This window comes from Tetrao urogallus (assembly GCF_951394365.1).
Source record: "Tetrao urogallus genome assembly, chromosome: 13".
Classification (NCBI taxonomy): Eukaryota; Metazoa; Chordata; class Aves; order Galliformes; family Phasianidae; genus Tetrao; species Tetrao urogallus.
In genome coordinates this window covers 17,735,921-17,755,142 of record NC_136826.1, presented here as the reverse complement: position 1 = coordinate 17,755,142, position 19,222 = coordinate 17,735,921, and the positions used below count along the sequence as shown (strand labels likewise).

Genomic DNA, 19,222 nt, shown 5'->3' with positions numbered 1-19,222 from the left:
CTTTGTTGAAAAAGAAAAAACAGAAAAAAAAAAAAATAAAGTACCTGTAACTGTAGGACTTTCCACTTGAGTGCAGAGGTTTCAGACTGAAGCGTGAGTGCAGAAGTGTGAGATACTCAGCCCTGAAATGAAGGCAGAAGAATGTGTGCTGTGATCAGACCGACCTGCTGCAGGCAGCCAGCCAGCAGGACGCCGTGCTGCTTTGAGATGAACCTCTTTTTCCTGGAAGTGCCATGTTGTGTTTCCAAATTATCTTGCTACAAGTAATTATGTGCATGCTTTGTTCTTTCCCTGTTGCAATAGCCTCAGAAATGCAGACTCTGAGTGAAGCATACAAAGCAGGACTTGGAGAACACTGCATAGATCTACTACCTATTTTCTTTTTTCTTTTTTCTTTTATTTTTAAACTGCATATTAGGAGCTGTCTTCCCACAGTGTGGTGTGAGGGACCAACAAAAAACACTTTCCGATGTGACACATGGAGACAAGTGCTGATAAAATCAGCTCAAGGACTTCAGCCTTTGCTGATACTTCACACAGCAAATGCTGTCTGAACAGCTTTGCAGATAGGAAGCCCGATTGCAGACAGCCAGGGGCATCTGTATGTGTTGTGTTTGTCCTCAGGGAGGAAGGTGAGAGGGATGGAAGGAGTTACCCCCAGTCTGAGCAAGTGGGAGGAAGGGGGCAATGCAGCTATAAGTGCCATGTTGTGCTTCCAAATTGTCCTGCTACAAAAAATTATATGCATGCTTCATTCTTTCCTTGTTGTAACAGCCTCAGAAACACAGATCCCACAGGAATTGCCATAGAAAGTCCACTCTTAATTGATGTGCCTCCTGGCAAAGCCTAAGGACAGGTTTCCACGTCAAGGAAAAGAGGGCTGCATTTGAGTTAGGGAGCAGCAAAGTTCCTTTCCTTTCCCAAGAGCCTTGAGATCAGGTTAATCACTCACAGCCACTGCTAAATTGCCTCCTGTACAATTTGGTTGAAGGGATGTTAATGACTTTGTAGCAAACCTCATTCTCAGAGCCCACCACGTGCCAGTGAGCAGCAATCCCCCATATGCGCATTGATGGCATTAATGCTGCTGCACCCAACAGGGTCACCCCACTCAGTCCATGTTCTCCGACATGCCCAGCCCTGAGGCCAGTCGAGTTCCTCACCCCGTGGCCCCAGTGCTGCCCCATGCACTCCCTGCCCACCAGTCATATCCTTACATTTGCTCAGGTAATGGAGCTGGGACATCTGCCCCTTCACGGACGGGGTTCTGCAGCCTGTGGCTCTGAGGGCCGAAGCTCCTGATTTCCACCATCTCCACGTAAACACCAGGGACAGGAGTATCAATTCACAGAGCATTTTTTCCCCTAATGTCAGCACTCCTCTTTTTGGGATCATCCTGGAAGATAGCAACACAAAGTCGTGAGGATGTGGCCACACCATCACCTCTGCCCCTCCATCTGCCCTATGGGTTTAGAAAACTGCCTTCAACTGGGCAAAGAAGAGAAGTTTTGATTAACTCTGACACCTTGTGGACAATTATCAGATGAGGACAAAGCCCAGGGGATCTCTCCATGTAAGGGGCTCCAGCATGGGCTCAGGCTGCTGCAGCCCACTGGTGCCCATCTGGTGTCTGGACACAGCTTGCTGCTATCAGAGCACGAAGGCTGAGATGTGAGACCAAGCATGGGCATCATCTCATGTTACAGCAGATACACATCCCGGACATGCACATTTACCCTAAATATCTCTGTTTGGTGGCTACTTTGAGTCAGCATCCTGAGCCTGATTACTCTGAAAGTTGCTGTTGCGGCCTGGTTCTGAGCTGTCACATGAAATGTAAATAAGTCTAACTGTACCTTGGAACCCCGACATGCAAACTGATTGCTGTGACTCATCTGACCTCAGCCCCTCTGAATATCCCAGGTCCGTTGGGCAGCATTTGAATAGCAGCATGTTCTCAAAATGGAACATTTTGCAAATGCACCCAATCCTCTGTGGTGTCAGTGGCCACGTGGCGTTGTGTTTCGTCAGAGCATGGGGCAGTCAGGCTGACCTTAGCATGCAGGCAGCTTATAACTCTGACAGTGATGCTCAATGGATTCTTGGCAAAGTGGGAGCTCACCTGGAGGGTGACGAGGGAGCAGCACGTGTCCAGCTGGGCTGCAGATGGACCCGGCTTGGGACACCTCAGTGTTATCGTGCTGTCCCAGTGAAGGAGGAGTTGGGCAGTGCCCCCCCAGCTACAGCATTTCTTCGCTATTAGGTGCAGCTGAAGGATGTAGTTCAGTTGCTAAACCCAAGCACGTGGCAGGAGATAATCCTGCCTTTTGCAAACCATAAGAAAACGAAACAGAAATTAAAAAGAGAAGCAGAATTGTCTGCAGCTCCGGTTAATAAAGCCTGTAGGTGCAGACACTTAGTGGCCCAGGGCTGGGGCCACCTGCAGCCCCAATTAGCAAAGTGAAGAAAACCAACACCAATCGTGCTCTTTGTCACTTGAGAGCTCTAATCTCTTTTTGTTTACAGCACAAAGAAAAGAACCCTTAGTACCAGGGGATGAGTTACTAATATCTACCTACAGAGACGCTTCTTTCTCTGGCAAATGCCCCATGCAAGTTTTGCTGTCAGGAAATGAGTCAGAAGCAGGGGAGCAGTATCTGCAGTGCCCTGTGAAACAAGAAGCCAACATTCAGTGTTAACTGTAGCTTTAGACACGGAAGGGAATCACTATACTAAGAATTAGAATCCTGTGGGGAAATACCCCATAAAACCAAGCTCCTGTAACTTAACCACAGGTATAATCCAGTTGTTGGCATCCACATTTTGGTCACTGGGCTATGTGGTTGCTTGCTTGTAGAAGTCAGGCTATGGCACACTATAACAATCAGAAAGGTCAAGGCAATGGAATGGTGTTACAGGAGATGCAACCACAAGGAAACCAGTGCAATAGAAAGATGCTACAGAGAAAAAGTGCTCACCCATCTCTGAAAACTTAGGCTCACAGGGAAAGCTCCAGACAAGAGGGATCTCCAACCAGAGACCCTTCCCGCATGACATTCAGCCCTTAAATGAGGGCTAAGAGAGGTGCTGCCAGGCTCCATCCCTTCTGGTTGCACAGGTGAATTGCTTTCACCTGTGCTCTCAGGGCTGACCAGGTCTTTTCCCCAGGTGCTCAGTGGTTCAGATCAGGACTCAACAGTTCCCATACACACGCCTTCCTCCTGTGTATTCCCCCTGTCGCAGATGGGTTAGAGCTGCCGGGATGGGAAGCTCCTTCTGCTCCTCCATGAGCAGTGTGGCATAGTTTCTCCTATGCTTATGGAAACTGGAAAGCACAGCAAGGGAACTGATGCTGTGGAGGCAGTCCTATCTCCTCTGCAGTTCTAACAGGAGGGGGCAGATTTGAAGAAGGTAGCAGCATATTCTACACAGGGGACCTTCTGAGCCTCATTGTTGTCAGATAGGAAATGTGAATACAGACATCTCTCGCAGTGCCTTTGCCTTTACAACCATTGCTTTTGCTCTCCCCAGGAATGACCTGCACTCCCCCTCCTGTGCCAAATGCTCCCAGCAATCCCATCATGATGCACAGCAACTGGACCTGCTCCGATCCCAACGTAACGTACAAATCCACGCTGTACGCAGCCACCTACACCATCATCTTCATCCCCGGCCTGCTGGCCAACAGCGCTGCCCTCTGGGTGCTGTGCCGCTTCATCAGCAAGAAGAACAAAGCCATCATCTTCATGATCAACCTGGCCGCGGCCGACCTGGCGCACGTCCTGTCGCTGCCGCTGCGGATTTACTATTACATCAACCGCACGTGGCCTTTTGGGAGATTCCTCTGCCTGCTGTGCTTCTACCTGAAGTACCTCAACATGTACGCCAGCATCTGCTTCCTCACCTGCATCAGCATCCAGCGGTACTTCTTCCTATACCAGCCCTTCAAGGCCAAGGACTGGAAGCGCCGCTACGACATCGCCATCAGCGCGGCCGTCTGGCTCTTTGTGGGCGCCGCCTGCTCCCCGTTCCCCATCATGCGCGGCTTCCGCCTGCAGAACAACTCCAAAACTTGCTTTGCAGACCTGGAGGTGCGGCAGATCGAGAGCAAAGTGGGCACCGTGGCGATGACGGCCGCTGCGGAGCTCTTCGGCTTCATTGGGCCCCTCATTGTCATCGTGTTCTGTACCTGGAAAACAAAGGTCTCCCTTCGGGGCTTCCGGATACCGCTGCAGAACAACAGCGAGGGGCGGAAAGCTTCGAGGATGGTATCCACCTGTGCCATCGTGTTCTTTGTGTGTTTTGCACCGTATCACATCAATTTCTTCTTCTACATGATGGTGAAAGAGAACGTTATTACAGATTGCCTCCTGCGCAGGATCACGCTGCACACCCAGCCCTTCTGCTTAACTCTGGCAAGTCTGGACTGCTGCTTGGATCCGATCCTCTATTTCTTTATGACCTCAGAGTTTCAGGACCAGATCTCCAGGCACAGCAGCATGGCCATCAGGAGTCGGCTCATGAGCAAAGAGAGTGCATCGTCAGTTAAGGAATGAAATAAAGCCAGCTGAAGAGAGTTAAGATATTTCATCTGAAATCCAGGATTGTTCGACTACCAACTCCATTACAGAAGACCCCTCGATTGTTCAGGGGAGATTTGTAGCAGTGGAAATCTTTTGATACACATAAGATAAAACTTTATGATTAATGTGTTGGAGTGACACACAGACATTGACTGCACCTACTGCTGTGATGATCACTCCTGACCCAGCCGGAGTGGAAAATCCCCAAAGCCTTTGATGGGAAATGGTGGAAACATCCTAGGAACTCTTCTTTCCATTTCTCCAACTCCAGAGGTTCTTTGTTCAAGCCAAAGATGATTATTCATCCATACACTGGAATCTGCTGGAGTGCTTTCTCTTCACACTGCATGCGAAGTGGCCAGGAATAGCAAGCAGCAGTTTTGCTGTCCATGCTCAGGGACACAGATGTGTGAGCTTGCTCCAGCACAGAGCCCCACCTTGCTGCTGCCTGTCCCAGCTCTCAGAGCATTGCTCTGGTCATCACACTTACCACTGCTTCATTTCTTTCTGCTCTTTTCATCAACTCCTTCTTCTCACCCTGCTCCACATATGCTCCTTACCTGTGGGTGCATCCTGTGCCTTACCCTGCAGCCAGTGCTGTGAGGTTGCTCGCAGTCTGCACAGCAGGACCTTTCCTCTCTCCATGTCCCCTTCACACTCCAAGGAACACCACTGCCAGCAGTGGGGACCCAGCATCAGTGCTGCCAGGTTGGGTGACCCCAGTGGCACCACACAGGTCCTCATCCCCATTATGTGCACAGCTCCTTCAGCCTAGTGCTGAGACCACACCATGAGGTCCTTCCTTAGGGGTTCAGGGGCACATGCACTAGAGAAGAAAGGTGTCCTTCCCTCGCTGGTTTCTCTAAGATGTGACAAATTCTAGGCCAAATTCTACCCATCTGTAATAACGTTTTCCCCGTGATAACTGAGGACTCTTTTGCTGATCAGAAACACTGATTTACTCCCTCTGAAACCCGTGTCTTTCCAAAACAAATGCATTCAGTGGCACCATCTCACATGTTGCTACAAAGCAGATAAAATACCAGAAACACTTGCTGGGTATGCTTCAACCACACACTTCCTCTTAATTACTTTTTCTCTTACCCAACATTATTCTGCATATTACAGTTTTTTACTTGACTGTTTCACAACAAAGTGGGGGCAATTTAACATCCAGGTTTGGAAAACCATTACGCTGGAGCTCTTCTCAAAAGCAATGACCAGCTGTTGATTGAGCCCAATTAGCTGCCATAGTTCTCTCTTTATGAACAACAGTATTATGAACTTAATCTTACAAGCAGATAAGTGAGGATGCCAAAAGATGCTCATCCAGACAGAGTAGCATTCACATTGTGTTACTGCAGCTTCTGTAGCTTTGTAGTAAGAACTGGGAGCTGTTGGCTGTGTTTACAATTCTCTGTTTATCAGGTGAGAACAAGTTGAAGTCAGTGTTATGGCAAGTGTGTAGCTCATCCTATCTTGTACTTTCCAAAAACTGATGCTTCAGAAATAAACGCATTTTTGCAAGCGTAAGCTGAGTTTCCTAGTGGTCCCTTGCACCTGCAGGACAGGATGGGGTCAGTTCCTCCTTCACGTGGATCAGAGGTCATTATCAAGTGCATTGGTGGCTGCTGACTTTTCTTGTTCTTTAAGATTCCTCTCCAGTCTACGGAAAGGTGTGGGATGGACCTCCAGAAGGAATAATATTCCCATCCCCATGAGGGCATCCCCAGCACCTCATCTCCTGCTGTCACCCCATCCCCCTGCCTTGCTCACCTCTGAGCTCCCCCAGATCCCACTTAACCAGCTTGTCTGATCTGTTGCACATCAGAGACCAACAGCCTGTCCTCTGCAATCTCATGCAAGAACTCCCAAGGTTTTAGTCCAAGCCAAACACTCAGCAGCAGAACAGGCCCCCAGCAGACCCAGCTGCCCCCATGGAGGGGATATGGAGCTGCAGATGTGCCAGCCCCACTTCCTGCAATTCACTCCATTTCCCATTGCTATACAATGTGTTTATTATTTTGTCCATAGGAAGCATCACTTCACATTGTTCCTCCTCGACTGTCTCCTGTGCTGGTGCCATTAGCAAAAGAAATATGTCTTTTGAAGGGCCAGCAAATGGTTCCTCATGCTGACTGATGTCAGAGCTGAGAGGTTCCTCTCCTGCCTGGGGAAGGATCCTCTTCTATTGGACAGGAACAGGAGTGGGGTTACAGTCCGTGGGGTTTCTTGCCTTCCTGCAGGTTCCCGGTACCAGCTGCAGGATTCTGTGAGTACCTGGGCACAGCTTGTGCATTTCCACTAAAAAATACCTGGTTTGTGCTTTACACAAGAGCTTAATCTGAATAGGTTGGCAATGACCAACTCCAATCTTCCTACCACTGCTCTCATAGAGACCCACGTGCCGTGGGGACCAGCCCAGCCCCAGTGCCACACACTGCCAGCCTGGTGAGTCCCTGCCCGGGGCTTTGTGCAAAGGAGAGCAGCTCCTCCAAGCGCTGTTTGTCAGACATCCTTCAGGTGCATCCTGTCAGACATGTCCCTGTGCCGAGCACTCACAGAGGTGTGAGTGATCTGCCCTTGGCCTCCTGCCCACAGGATACCAGTCTGAATGCAGAGCAGACCTTCCATGGGAGGCTCGGATAAAGCCTCACACAGATATTAAGGAGTTCCTTCGTGTCTTCTGCTTTTAAAAATACAAATGTGCAGAGTGCAGAATGCACGTGCTGCGTCTCCTGCTGGAGTGCTGAGCAGCAGGGAAGGGCTCAGTGGGGCTATGAGGGGGAGTTCAGTGAGCAGCGAGTCCATACAGGCAGCTCCAGAGATGGGGCTGAAGTGGATGGGAGCAGGCTGGATGCGTGCCCTAGCCTCAGAAGGAGGACATCCTCACAGGATATCCTGGTAAAACATCACATTGCTTCAGGATCAACCTTTAACCTCTGCAGAGAGATGCTCTGGCACAATCCAACCCCCTTTGTACAAATCTGAGCTCTTTGCAAACAATTGCACACAGTTATTTCTCCCAGGGATTGCCATCAGCTGCTGAAAATGATTCATGGGGAGAAAAGATGAATGATGAGCAGCTCTTTCACCTTCCAAACCAACACTGCAGGGTTGGTTCCAGCCATGGGGCTGGGGACTTGCACTGCACTTGGTGTTACCTCTTTCGCTTCTCTTCCACAGTTGCGTTCTTGCTCATTTTGCAGGGTCATAGGACTGTTAAAGAAAATAAATGCAGAACAGAGGAGGATAGGATGGGATGGGATGGGGCAGGGTAGGGTAGGGTAAGATGGGGTGGGGTAAGGTAGGGTGGGATGGGATAGACTAAAAGGACATACAAAGATCATCAAAGAGCCTTTATTTATTACTGCACATTAAATGCAAGGCAGAAGGGGAATGTGGCAGCATCCACTTCAGCTTTACCAAACCCAGGGCCAGAAAATGCCAGAAATTCCACTGGGAAGGAGGAAATTCAGAAGAAGTCATGTGATGTGTAGATTTGACAGTGCTCAGCTGAGAAAGAAGAAGGTCATTCTCAGCAGTAGGGGAAATAAAATTATGTATGTGTATATATGGATACACATATATAGATACGGAGAAGGAATTCAAGGATGTGAAAAATGGAAAGAAATTGGGAATGATGGACATTCCTTCTTTGTAAAAAAGTACTGCTTGGGGAAAATTTCAATCTTAAACCATCACATATTTAAGAAATAAATTCCAAAGCCCTGTTAGCGTTAGCCTGTAGGGTTCATCATCTGAAGTGGACAAAAATTCCAAGAGAATGCAAGGAAATCACTGCCTTCCAATAACTTTCTACTGACCCAGAGATTGGTTTTCCTTTTTCGTATGAAAGCAGGGAAAAAGAGAAGCGGGCTGAGAAACCTCACATTCACATCATGCAACTTTGAGCAGAAAGAAGAGTGCATCCGAGCTCCATCCCATGGCATTGGTCGCAGTGACACCACCGCCCTTCCAGCTGTTCTCGCGTCATTCCCTGAACACATTTTGTGTGCTGGAGGGAAACAAAATCCAGGATTTCCTGTTCTGCAGCCGCTGTGCCGGGCTGCAGATGCCGGCAGGATTCTTTCCTGCGCTCCAAAAACATGTGGGAGTTTGGAGGGGAGCCGCTGCAGCCGGGAATGCTGCAAGGAGCCATGGCAAAGCAAAGCCGAGGGCTCACTGCTCCTGCAGCCTAGCATGGATGCCAGCCCCGTGCAGGATGGGAGCTGTGGGGAGGTAAGCCCATTGCTGCTGTGTGGGGTTTTTTTTTCCCCAGTAGATAGAAGCTGTGGCGGTTCTGAGCAACTCTACTGCGGTGGGTTTTGATTTTCTGTTGTATATTTGGTTTTATATCCTGGCGGTGACTGTGGCTGCGTATTTCTGTGCCGCTGGCTGGGAGGGGGAGCAGAGTGCTGTGCACACGAGCTGCAGGCAGCTTGCAGCAAGCATTGCCTCCTACAGTAAAGAACTTCAGCTTTGTTATGGGCAGGAGCTGCTAGAACCGACCGGATCTGTTTATGCATTTCCCCTCAGTGTTTGGATTAAACAAACAAAACTACTGCTTGAAACACAGCTTCTAAAAAGCCTCTGTTACTTGAAATCAGCAGCTTACTTCAAGCCAAAAGTGTGGGGATTCTTCTTTTTCTTAATGTTTTCTTTACTCAGCTGCTTCTCCCTCCAGCATCCTAACAATGAACAGGACTGGAGAGTGGCAGCTCTGCTGTCCCATCCCATCTTGTCCCATCCCACCCCACTCCATCCCGCCCGATCCCATCCCATCCCACTGCAGCCAGACTCCAGCACGGCTCCGTCTGCCCAAGAAACCCATGGAAAGGATGAGGGCGAATTTGAAAGTGGATCTGGGAGCACTAAAAGCCGTACCACAGAAATGCAGGGCTGGGTGGGGCAGGCAGTGATTCAGAGCAGCCAGGCGATTTCCAATACTGACAGCCACGTACATGACCAAAAAAAGACACTGCTCACATGCTCCAAAAAGCTCCGTGGTGCTGTGATTGCAACCTTAGTGCCCTGCTGAAGCACAGTTAGCTGGTGCTCACAGCTGATGGCTCTGCCCTCTCTCCCCTCTGCATTTCCAGCTGTAAACCCACTAGGACAGGCATGAAGTTTGGCTTGCAGCTGGATAAATCTCAGCTTTGCCATGGATAAAAGCCCCCCCAGCTCCTGTCTGCATGTAAATCAGAGTGGAGAGAGGGCATTACTTTTTACACCAGTAGCAATAAGAAAAAGAAATATCAAAACAATGAAGGAATTGCAGGCAAAGCCCTGCCAAAGCACAGCAGCAGCCCTGCTCCGTAACAAATGAAAATCCGGTGCCGTCAGGAGGAGCTGTGTTGGGTGAGCTTCAGCAGGACCCCATGCTGCTGGCAGCAGGGAGCTCCCCCTGGTCTCACCAGGTGTAATGAGAACTGCAAACCAAAACTGCACATCCAGGTGACGCCCCAGCTAAGAAAGGCACACTGCTGGGCTGCAAACAAAGCCAACAAATGGAGAAAGAAGGTAGCGAGGCTCCGCATGGCCACAGCCCTTAGGACGTGGGCTGCAGGGACAGGGGAACCCCTCTGACACATAGGATACATATGTAGCATCCTATGTATAAATAATGTCCTATCAATCTCCTCTATGTGTTTCTATCATCCTTTATATCTGCATAGAGAAAGCATCCTGTGTACATATAGAGCATCCTCTCCACAGCATCCTTGTGCACAGAGAGGCACGCCAGCCCCCAGCATGACCTGCTAACACCCCTGTGCTGGGAGGAGAAACAGGCAAAGGGACAGAAAGAAACTCTGCTCACTAGGAGACAGATGCATTCATCTTCCTGCGTGTCCTGCTGCTGGAGGATCACTCCTGTTGCCATAACACGATGCCTGCACAGTGCACCACGAGGACCCAAATTGAGTTAGCAGGACCAGCAGAGGGGCTGGCGTGCGTTCGGCTGGCTATTAGCTTATAACCCAGCTCTGAGTCTGGAGCCAGAGCTCTGATGGATCTGTCTGCACCTCCCTGGCCAGTCACTGCTCTGCTGAGCATCGTTCATGGGTGCTGCTTATTGCCATGCTCCTGGTTTGCACCGAACCTCTGTGCTGAGCCATAACGGCCCACTCATAGCCCCTCTTTATTTGTAGCATTGTGGAAATCGCTTGTAGGTGTACCAGAGAGCAGCAATTTGGTCACAGTTGGACAGAAAGCTCAGTAGAAGTGGTTCTGGAAAAAGCCTGGAGAGATGAAGATGTGCTTAGGTATTAGCAATGGCAATTAATGATACGGCACTTAGGGCAACGTCACTGTGATACCGGGCTGGCGGACACAAAACACAGCTGTAGTTTTGCAGATAAAATCTTCCAGGATGCCCAGGGTCACCATGGCCTGAAGTGCATTATTCAACATGGGGAAACACCGTGAGGTTTTCGGCAGTACAGGGGGACATGGCTTAGGGGGCATTGCAGTGAGAGTTCAAGGCTTGGACTCGATGATCTTGGTGGTCTTTTCCTACCATAGAATCACAGGATTCTTATACACCACCTGTGTTTGCTCCTTGCAGGAAGCCTCCGTCCGCCTGAACCCACTGGTGAATGAGGAGTCTGGGCTGCGATGGAGAGCAACGCTTCCTCGGGGAACTGCAGCCAGCCCCAGATGTCCTTCCAGAACACGCTGTACGCAGCCACCTACACCATCATCTTCATCCCCGGCCTGCTGGCCAACAGCGCTGCCCTCTGGGTGCTGTGCCGCTTCATCAGCAAGAAGAGCAAGGCTGTCATCTTCATGATCAACCTGGCCGTGGCCGACCTGGCGCACGTCCTGTCGCTGCCGCTGCGGATGTATTACTACATCAACCACACGTGGCCCTTCGGGACCTTCCTCTGCCAGCTGTGCTTCTACCTGAAGTACCTCAACATGTACGCCAGCATCTGCTTCCTCACCTGCATCAGCATCCAGCGGTACCTCTTCCTCCTGCACCCCTTCAAGGCCACGGCCTGGAAGCGCCGCTATGACGTGGGGCTCAGCGCGGCCGTCTGGCTCTTTGTGGGCGCCGCCTGCCTGCCTCTGCCCATCGTCAGGAGCCCGGCCCTATCCAACAGCACCACCACCTGCTTCTCCGACCTGGCCGTCAAGCAGCTGACGCCAGGAGCCTCCATCACTCTGGTGACGGTGGCGGAGCTCTTTGGGTTCGTCATCCCCTTCGGCATCATCGCGTGGTGCACCTGGAAGATGCGGCAGTCGCTGCAGGAGGGCGGGACGCAGCTGCAGAGCGCCAGCGAGAAGCAGAAAGCACTAAGGATGGTGCTGATGTGTGCCGCCGTCTTCTTCATCTGCTTTACCCCCTACCACATCAACTTCCCCTTCTTCATGTTGGTGATCGAGAACATCATCAAGGACTGCACCGTGCACAGCAACACGCTCCGCTTCCACCCCATCTCCCTCTGCCTTGCCAGCCTCAACTGCTGCCTGGATCCGGTCCTCTACTACTTCATGACCTCCGAGTTCCAGGACCAGCTGCTCCGGCACGGCTGTGCTGCCCTACGGACTCGCCTCACACGCAGCCGACGCAGCCTCACCACGAGTGACGCCGGCCACGACATCCGCACCAAGCGGAGAAAGCTGCCCAGGTTTCAGTTTTGGTCCCTCCCCAAGTTCTTTGGAAGGATAAACAACATGGAAATCCCCCCAATGCAGCCCGACGAGCTCCTCTTGGAGTCCATCTCTTGAAAATGAGGCATTCTTCTCCTCCTTGGCATTCCCATTGCTTGAGTGAAGACTGTGTTACGTCTCCGAGTGCGCATTAATACATGTTGGTCTCCAAATACGTGTTAGTCCGTGTTGAATTACCCTCGTGTGCAGCAGGTGTAGGGATCAGACCTGGGAAGACATTCTGATCAAGGAAGGCTTGATGCTGCTGCTGGGAACTGTTTGCCTTACAGCATTTTTCCTTCACATCACAACTAAAACATCACAGCCACCACCAATATCGGTGTTTCTCCTGTGCTGGACTGTGAGGGCCTTCCTCCCCTGCCATTGTTGTTGTTTCAGTGTCTTACCTATTTATCAGCTACAGAAGTCCTCCTGCTGCAGCCTGGCTCTCCACACACCAGGATCAGGACACTCAGTGATCTGCATGTAAAGCAAACCTGTAAAGCTTTCTCTCCAATGAGAAAACCCATAATCTGGGCAGAACCCAGGCAGGTCAAGACCTCAGAGCTGCAGTGGGAGGATGAGGGGCTGGCAGTGCCATTCCTCCTGTCATCACAAGGGGCCTGTGCTACCCAGCACTTTACTCAAGCCTCCGCTCATTGATGGAGATGCTATGCAGCCCCTTGGTTCTGCTTCATAACCCAAAAATGATCCCAGCCTTCACTGGGGACCAAGAAACGTTTACAAACCCAACCTGAGTGCATCCTATGGACTTCAAACTCGGGGGGAAATAAAATGTTCTCAACAAGTTCTCAAGTGGGTATTATTTTAAAGGCTGCCACTTGCAAATAATCTTGTGGTTGCATAGATGGATTGCCTCCTCCAAAGAGTCCCAAGCACCACGCTCAGGCAGCATTTCCATTCCGTGCTCTTCTTGGCAGCTGCATTCACTCCATTTAGCAGCTAGCCCTACATCAGCTCTGCTCCCACAGCACAAGCTCCAGGGGTGCCCATCTCACTTCTGGGCCCATTTGTGCTACTGAAAGCTCCAAAAAGCCCCATGGGCAGTGCATGGGTTGGAGCTTTGCCCTCTCGGATCAAAGCACTGGCAACAGCGGTGCCAAAAACACTTGGAGAATTACTTAAGTCGATGTAGGCAGAGGGTTGGGGCTTTTTTTTGATAAAAAACAGGCTGATTGATAATTGGATGCACATTTCCAGCCTGCGCGACACTTCTGGCAGAGCATAAGCAGGCGGTGTTTCTCTGTAGCTGGAGCACAGCAGAGGGACAGGCAGAACGTGGAGAAACTCTTTGCTGTGTACTGCACACCGAGGGCGGGCAGCACGCACACATTGCCCCCCAGTTCACACTGCCCCCAAATCCCTCACCAGAACCCCCAAGAACAACAAAACAAAGGGTTCTGCCTGCTTGTTCGGAGAGGGAAAAAGGATTTTTAGGGCTGAAGATGCGTGCACGTTGGGGTGGACCATCAGGTGGACCCCAATGAGCGCTCTTGGCCCTGGATGAAGGCAAACCTGGCCACAGCTGCTCTATCACTACTGTGAACTCACCACTTCCTTCCCAAAGAAAAGAGGAGAAAGAAAGCAAAACCAAAACTGGCAGCAGTCTGTCACATGCAGAGAGCAGCAGTTGCTCTGGGGGGCAGCCCTGCCTGCACCGCGGCTCACAGAGAAATTCAGCAGCAAGAAACCCTTTGGGGGCTATGTGCATGGGACAGCAATGATTGTGCTGCTGGTGGTACTAGAGAAAGAGCTATAACAATTTCCTGAGCAGAGAGATGATGGGAGGGGGGACTTTGCTCTTGTACTTCACTCAGCCTAAGTGAAAGCTTTTCTTGTTGCTGCTACCGGTTCTGCTCTGGCAGAAGAGGATTTGTTGGGTTTTAACCAAACCTGAGGAGATTCCCTTCCCACGGTGGCTGCTCTGACAGTTTGCTTTGCAGGAGCACAGGAAAAGCTGAAGGTTGGAGAGAAAGGAGAGCAGGGTTTAAGGGCTCAGACTGACAGCACCACGTGGGTGAGCAGCAAAACCGAGCTCCCTGCATTTGGCACTGCATCCTGAGATCCCACATGCAATTAGCTGTGCTACCCAGAGACAATGAGTTATTCCACCCGCGTGCCATTAATTATACACCCAACATTCTGCAGCCCTTAAACAAGGACTGCCAGGGCGATGCCTCTTGCACACAATACTTCCAAGGGCGCCGCAGGAAGGGAAGAATGGCTGCTTTTCTGTCTGCTAAAAATACCTTTTCCTGCCTCCATGGCTGCACGCTTCCAGCCCAGCCCCACAGTGCTTTTTGGCCTCTGCAGAAGCACTAAGCAGGAGCAGAGCTTGCACCCCCCAGCCAGGAGCGAGCCTGGGGAGCTCTGCAGCTGGCATGGGAACAAACACACAGGCAGGGCTGGAGTGCTGGTGTGACCCAGAAGTACAGGCAGTAGATTTTGTTGCTTTAAACCAAACTGAGACGAGGAGAGGTTTTCCAGACAGGCGTGATTTCATCCGATCCATGGCCAAGTTTTGCTTCATGGGCACAGCCACCACCCTGCAAAGCCCAGAGCATGGATGTGTACCGTGGTGGCACCGGTTGAGCAACCCATGGCACACAGCACACAGCAGAGGGAGCAGAGCAATGCAGTGCAGCCACAAATCCCTGCTCACAGCACAGCAAAATTGCAGAAAATTCCTCTGATGCTCACAATTGTGCTGGGACACCCCTCACAATGAGGGTCACTGCCATGACCCAACACAGCCCAGTCTCACTGCACATAGGGAGACTTTCCCAGCGGTAACTGCCATGCCAACCTATAGGGGATTTTTACCTTTTCTTTTCTTTTTTTTCTTAAACCATATTTCCCCTAGATAAGCAGAGAGGGAAAAAATTCATCCCCAGGCAGAATTTTTGGCCATGGGATGGTGAGAGCAGCTCCAGCTCCTCTTGCACACATCTGTGTGCCCTTCCTGGGCTCCTCCTTGCTAAGTTGGCACCAAGCAAACCAGCTCATTAGCAAACCAGCTCATTAGCACCTGCCCGGGATGGGAAGATGTGCAGCCACCCCAACTGCAAGCCCTACTTTCAGCTTCTGAAATGGAGAGGAAGGCTGCTGCAGGGCCGTGGGGCACTGCCAAAACAGGATATGGTTATGCTCCCAAAGGTGGCTTTGAAATAAAAACCTTATCTGTACAGTAAGTGCTGCCCAAACTCGGGTCATGCCTTCTTATAAACGAGCTGGCTTCTGCGGAAATGAAAGTATAAAGCAAAGCATCCATCGCACAGCTGAGCGGAAAACAAAAATACGATTTTCGGATCGCAGGCGCTGTTCAGGTATGAGGTTTTTTTGGTGCTGCCCCCATTCCCGTCACTTGGCTGAGCTTGAAAGCAGCGCCCAAACCCACAGGATGGGGGAGTGAAGCACCCTGAGCTACGGAGCAGAACTGGCAGCCATGAACACGGTTGCAGGCTGCTTCCCACGCTGCCCAAAATGGGGCAAGTTTTGGGGGGGTCATTCAGCAAGCCCCTGGGCTGAGGAGCCTGGGGACTGCCAGATCTTACACTACATAGTTTTAGGAAGGATGGAAGAAAAGGGTTTTCTTGCAATCACTCGGCTCAAAGCACCCTGCAGAGAGCACAGACAGCTGCCAGGAGGCGCAGTGCAGTCAGGGATGTTTCTCACCGCTAAAAGCAATGATGGAAACGTTGTGGGACCTGCAAGACCAAAGGAGCAGCTCCCCAGAGCCCCCAGGGCCACAAAAGCAGCAAAACCCAACCCCAAATGCTTTGATTCCAAAAGCAGCAGCAGATTGATCCAACCCTCAGCCCAAGGGACAGCGCTGCGGTGAACACACCACAGTGCTGACAGCTCCCATAGAAGATTAATTATTGTGCATTAAGTAATCATCAGGCTTCAAAAGCAATGCCTGTGAGCTCTGTATATTAGGACATAGCTGTTCAAGCAGCCAAGTGCCCATGTGCTTTGGGAGATGCAAGCCCTGCACGGGGCTGTGCCACCACAACGACCAGAGCGTGTCCCTGTGTCCACCAAAATGAACTGAAGTATCAGTCCTCAACCCTTCAACAATCCTCAGTCCTTCTTGGGGTCATAGAATCACAGAATGACTGGCTTGGAAGGGACCTTCAAACACACCCAGCCCTAAGCTCTGCACTCTGAGCTGAGTGCCCCCCAGCTCAGGCTGCACAGGGCCCATCTGTGGCTATGGGCACCTCAGGGATGGGGCACCCACGCCTTCCCAAGAGATAACTGCTACGACTGCTCACTAATATGACATCACGAAGCACTACAGAGGAAAGCCCTCGTCTGGTGAAGCCTATCTCATTAACTCCAGTGCATCCACATCCAAGGAGATGTCAATTAATGCACATGTTCATTTTTCCACATCACTCCTCAGATCTTCCATTTCTGTATTTGCCTTCAACAGGAGGAAAGAATGCTTAAAGAAACACAGAAGTGAGCAAATGCTTCTACATTTTGTAATGAAAGTGTGTGAACACTCATCCCCACAGGGCAGGTTTGTGCTGGGCGGTGGTGAGCGGGGTGGCACAGGGAGAGCAGCCCCAACCCACATTCTTGTGGTAGAAAAGAAAAAAAGAGCAAAATCTTCTCATATGAATCAGGAAAAGACTACTAGGATGCCCAACTCAATTCCAGCACACGCCACCATGCCATCACCACGTCCTTCATTGCCACATCCCCATGGCTCTGGGGCACCTCAGGGATGGTGACCCCACTGCTCCCTGGGCAGCCTGCGTATCACTGCTCTTTCTAAGAACAAATTTTTCCTCATATTCAACATGGAAAGACGAGAGAACACAGCTCTCAGCCCCATTAGCCCCGTGCCCTTGCTGCTTCCAAAACCCACCAAAAGCAGCAGCGCTTCCGCTAGAGCTCTTGACCACATACATAAATAAATGGGGGGAAAAGGAAAAAGAAAAAAAAAGACAACCACTTACCATGCTGGGCTCTGCCCTGACACTACAGGCAGCAGTGAGGCGAGCCCTTTGGGGAGGGCCCTGCGCCGGCGCAGCCTGCACGCCTGCATTGAGATTGCACTTTTGCTTTGAGAGCCGAGAGCGGTGGGAGCGCAGCCGGGCACCGTGGGTCTGCCAAGGTAGGAGCACGCTTTGGTCAGGCTCATTGCTGGGGTCTGTTGTGCTTTTCTTATTGTTAGTGCCAGGTAGATCATGGAATGGCTTGGGTTGGAAGGGACCTTAAAGATCAGCTAGTTCCAACCTCCCATCGAGGCGACTTTGCACCGCTTGCAGTAGGAGAGGACAGGGGATGCTGAGCAGTGGGGCACCGTCAGAAATCTCCAAAGTTAAGTGACTAAAAGCAAGGAGACTCAATGGTAAAAATTAGGGGGAAAAAAAACGTTTTTGTGTGCTCGCTGTGCCTTGGGGAGGCTGCTGTGGGGAGGGGTTGGAGTGCACACTGTGGGAACAGCAGCTCTGCTCAGCTGGGGGCACACGGCTGTGTCCCAACACTGTGTGCCAGCAGTTTGGGTGGAAACCTCACGGCTTTGGTGACCAGCTAACCACAGCACATCAGGGAAAGGAGACAGGGAAAGGGGCTCCAGGCTGAACCCCAGCACTCCCTCAGCGTGCATTTTCCACTTCAAATGCGGATAAATATCAACAAGGGAGGAAAAGAGCTTGGGCAAACGGCTAAGAGACAAAAGCAGAGTATCTCACTGAGAATTGAGGTATTTACGTTTTCGTGCACATCAGTGGGACTTACCCAGCTGAAATCCCCCTGCCTGCCCAGCTGCTGCTCCTGGGGCAGCCCCAGTCAGTGCTCCTGGGATGAAGTGTCCTGATCCTCCCCAGAAGCAGTTCCAGGGGTGATGATGGGGTTACGGTCAGCCATGGGGGCTCCTCACTGCTTGACCTGGCAGCCCAACCATTTCCAGCACTGCAGGGATGGGGCTGGCAGCACTCACACACCTGGGGCATGAGCAAATGAGAGGTTAATGAGGAGCAATGGAAGGAAACCTCATTCAGCTGTGCCAATGCCCCCCAGCCCTAACCTGTAGTCTTGGCTCTTACTGCTCCTCTTCTGTAATGAGCACTCAGCACTTGAGTGACTCATGTTTCAAGCAACCACAGGCGATGATGAATGGGCAGCTGCTCCAGTGCTCTGCAACTGAATCAAACAGAACAGCTGTATCTGCCTTGAAAACAGACAAAACAGGCGGTTAGCAAATATTTTATGGCAACCCAAAGCAGGGTGGGTGCTCAGCTCAGAAGAGATGCTGCATGGGGTGGTTGCTCCAGAGGCTGCTGGTAACCTGGGTGGGGGCACAAGGCTCTGCTCCCAGTACAGCTCTGGGGTGGGGGCTCACCTGGCTCCGAGCACATCAACATCACTGGGATGGCCAAACACATGACGATCTGAGGAAGATGGCCAACAAAAATACATTGGCTTCTTTGGTAGCATCCACAAATGGGAGAAGGAAAGAGATGCACCTGCCCGGCTAACAGTGAGATGCAGAACTGCCTCTGGAGAAGATGTAAACCCAAAAAGTCTACCAGCAAACTGGCTGCAGAGAGTATTCTTTTTTTTTTCTTCTCAAAACCTAGAAGCAGTGGTACTTAATTATGAGATTATATTTTGATAACTTCTGCTTGTTACTCATTAAGTACCAACAAGAAGCCTCCATCCAGCATCCTAAAGTGTCCAACTGTGGGGACTACTGGCAAAATGAAGAGGGGGCAGAAGCCGGGGAGGAAGAAGGAAGTCATGCCTCACCCCCACCACAGTCTGAGCTGCCGTGAACCAAAATTTCCCCTTTCTGCAGCCTTTGTTTTTTTTTAGCCTCTGGCCTCTTTGTGTGCAGCGCTCTGCTTGAAACACTGTGCTCAGCACTGTGGCTGCCGGGATTTCCAAGGAGCAGTTTCTCACTGCATCAGGGTCCTGTGGCTGCAGAGCATCCCCCAGTCCCGGGT

General features: G+C 51.0%; 2 protein-coding genes across 2 annotated transcripts; both read left to right on the top strand.

Annotated features, from left to right (window-relative positions):
* Nucleotides 1–3,533: 3,533 nt before the first annotated feature.
* On the top strand, nt 3,534–4,556 carry LOC306951515 (putative P2Y purinoceptor 10; the record flags this gene model as incomplete). The annotated part of the gene is made up of 1 exon (XM_079542021.1): nt 3,534–4,556. The coding sequence occupies one exon, from the start codon at nt 3,534–3,536 to the stop codon at nt 4,554–4,556; it is 1,023 nt and encodes a 340-aa protein (XP_079398147.1).
* A 6,645-nt stretch (nt 4,557–11,201) lies between these two features.
* On the top strand, nt 11,202–12,317 carry LOC306951513 (putative P2Y purinoceptor 10; the record flags this gene model as incomplete). Its single annotated transcript, XM_079542019.1, has 1 exon — nt 11,202–12,317. The coding sequence occupies one exon, from the start codon at nt 11,202–11,204 to the stop codon at nt 12,315–12,317; it is 1,116 nt and encodes a 371-aa protein (XP_079398145.1).
* Nucleotides 12,318–19,222: the final 6,905 nt, after the last annotated feature.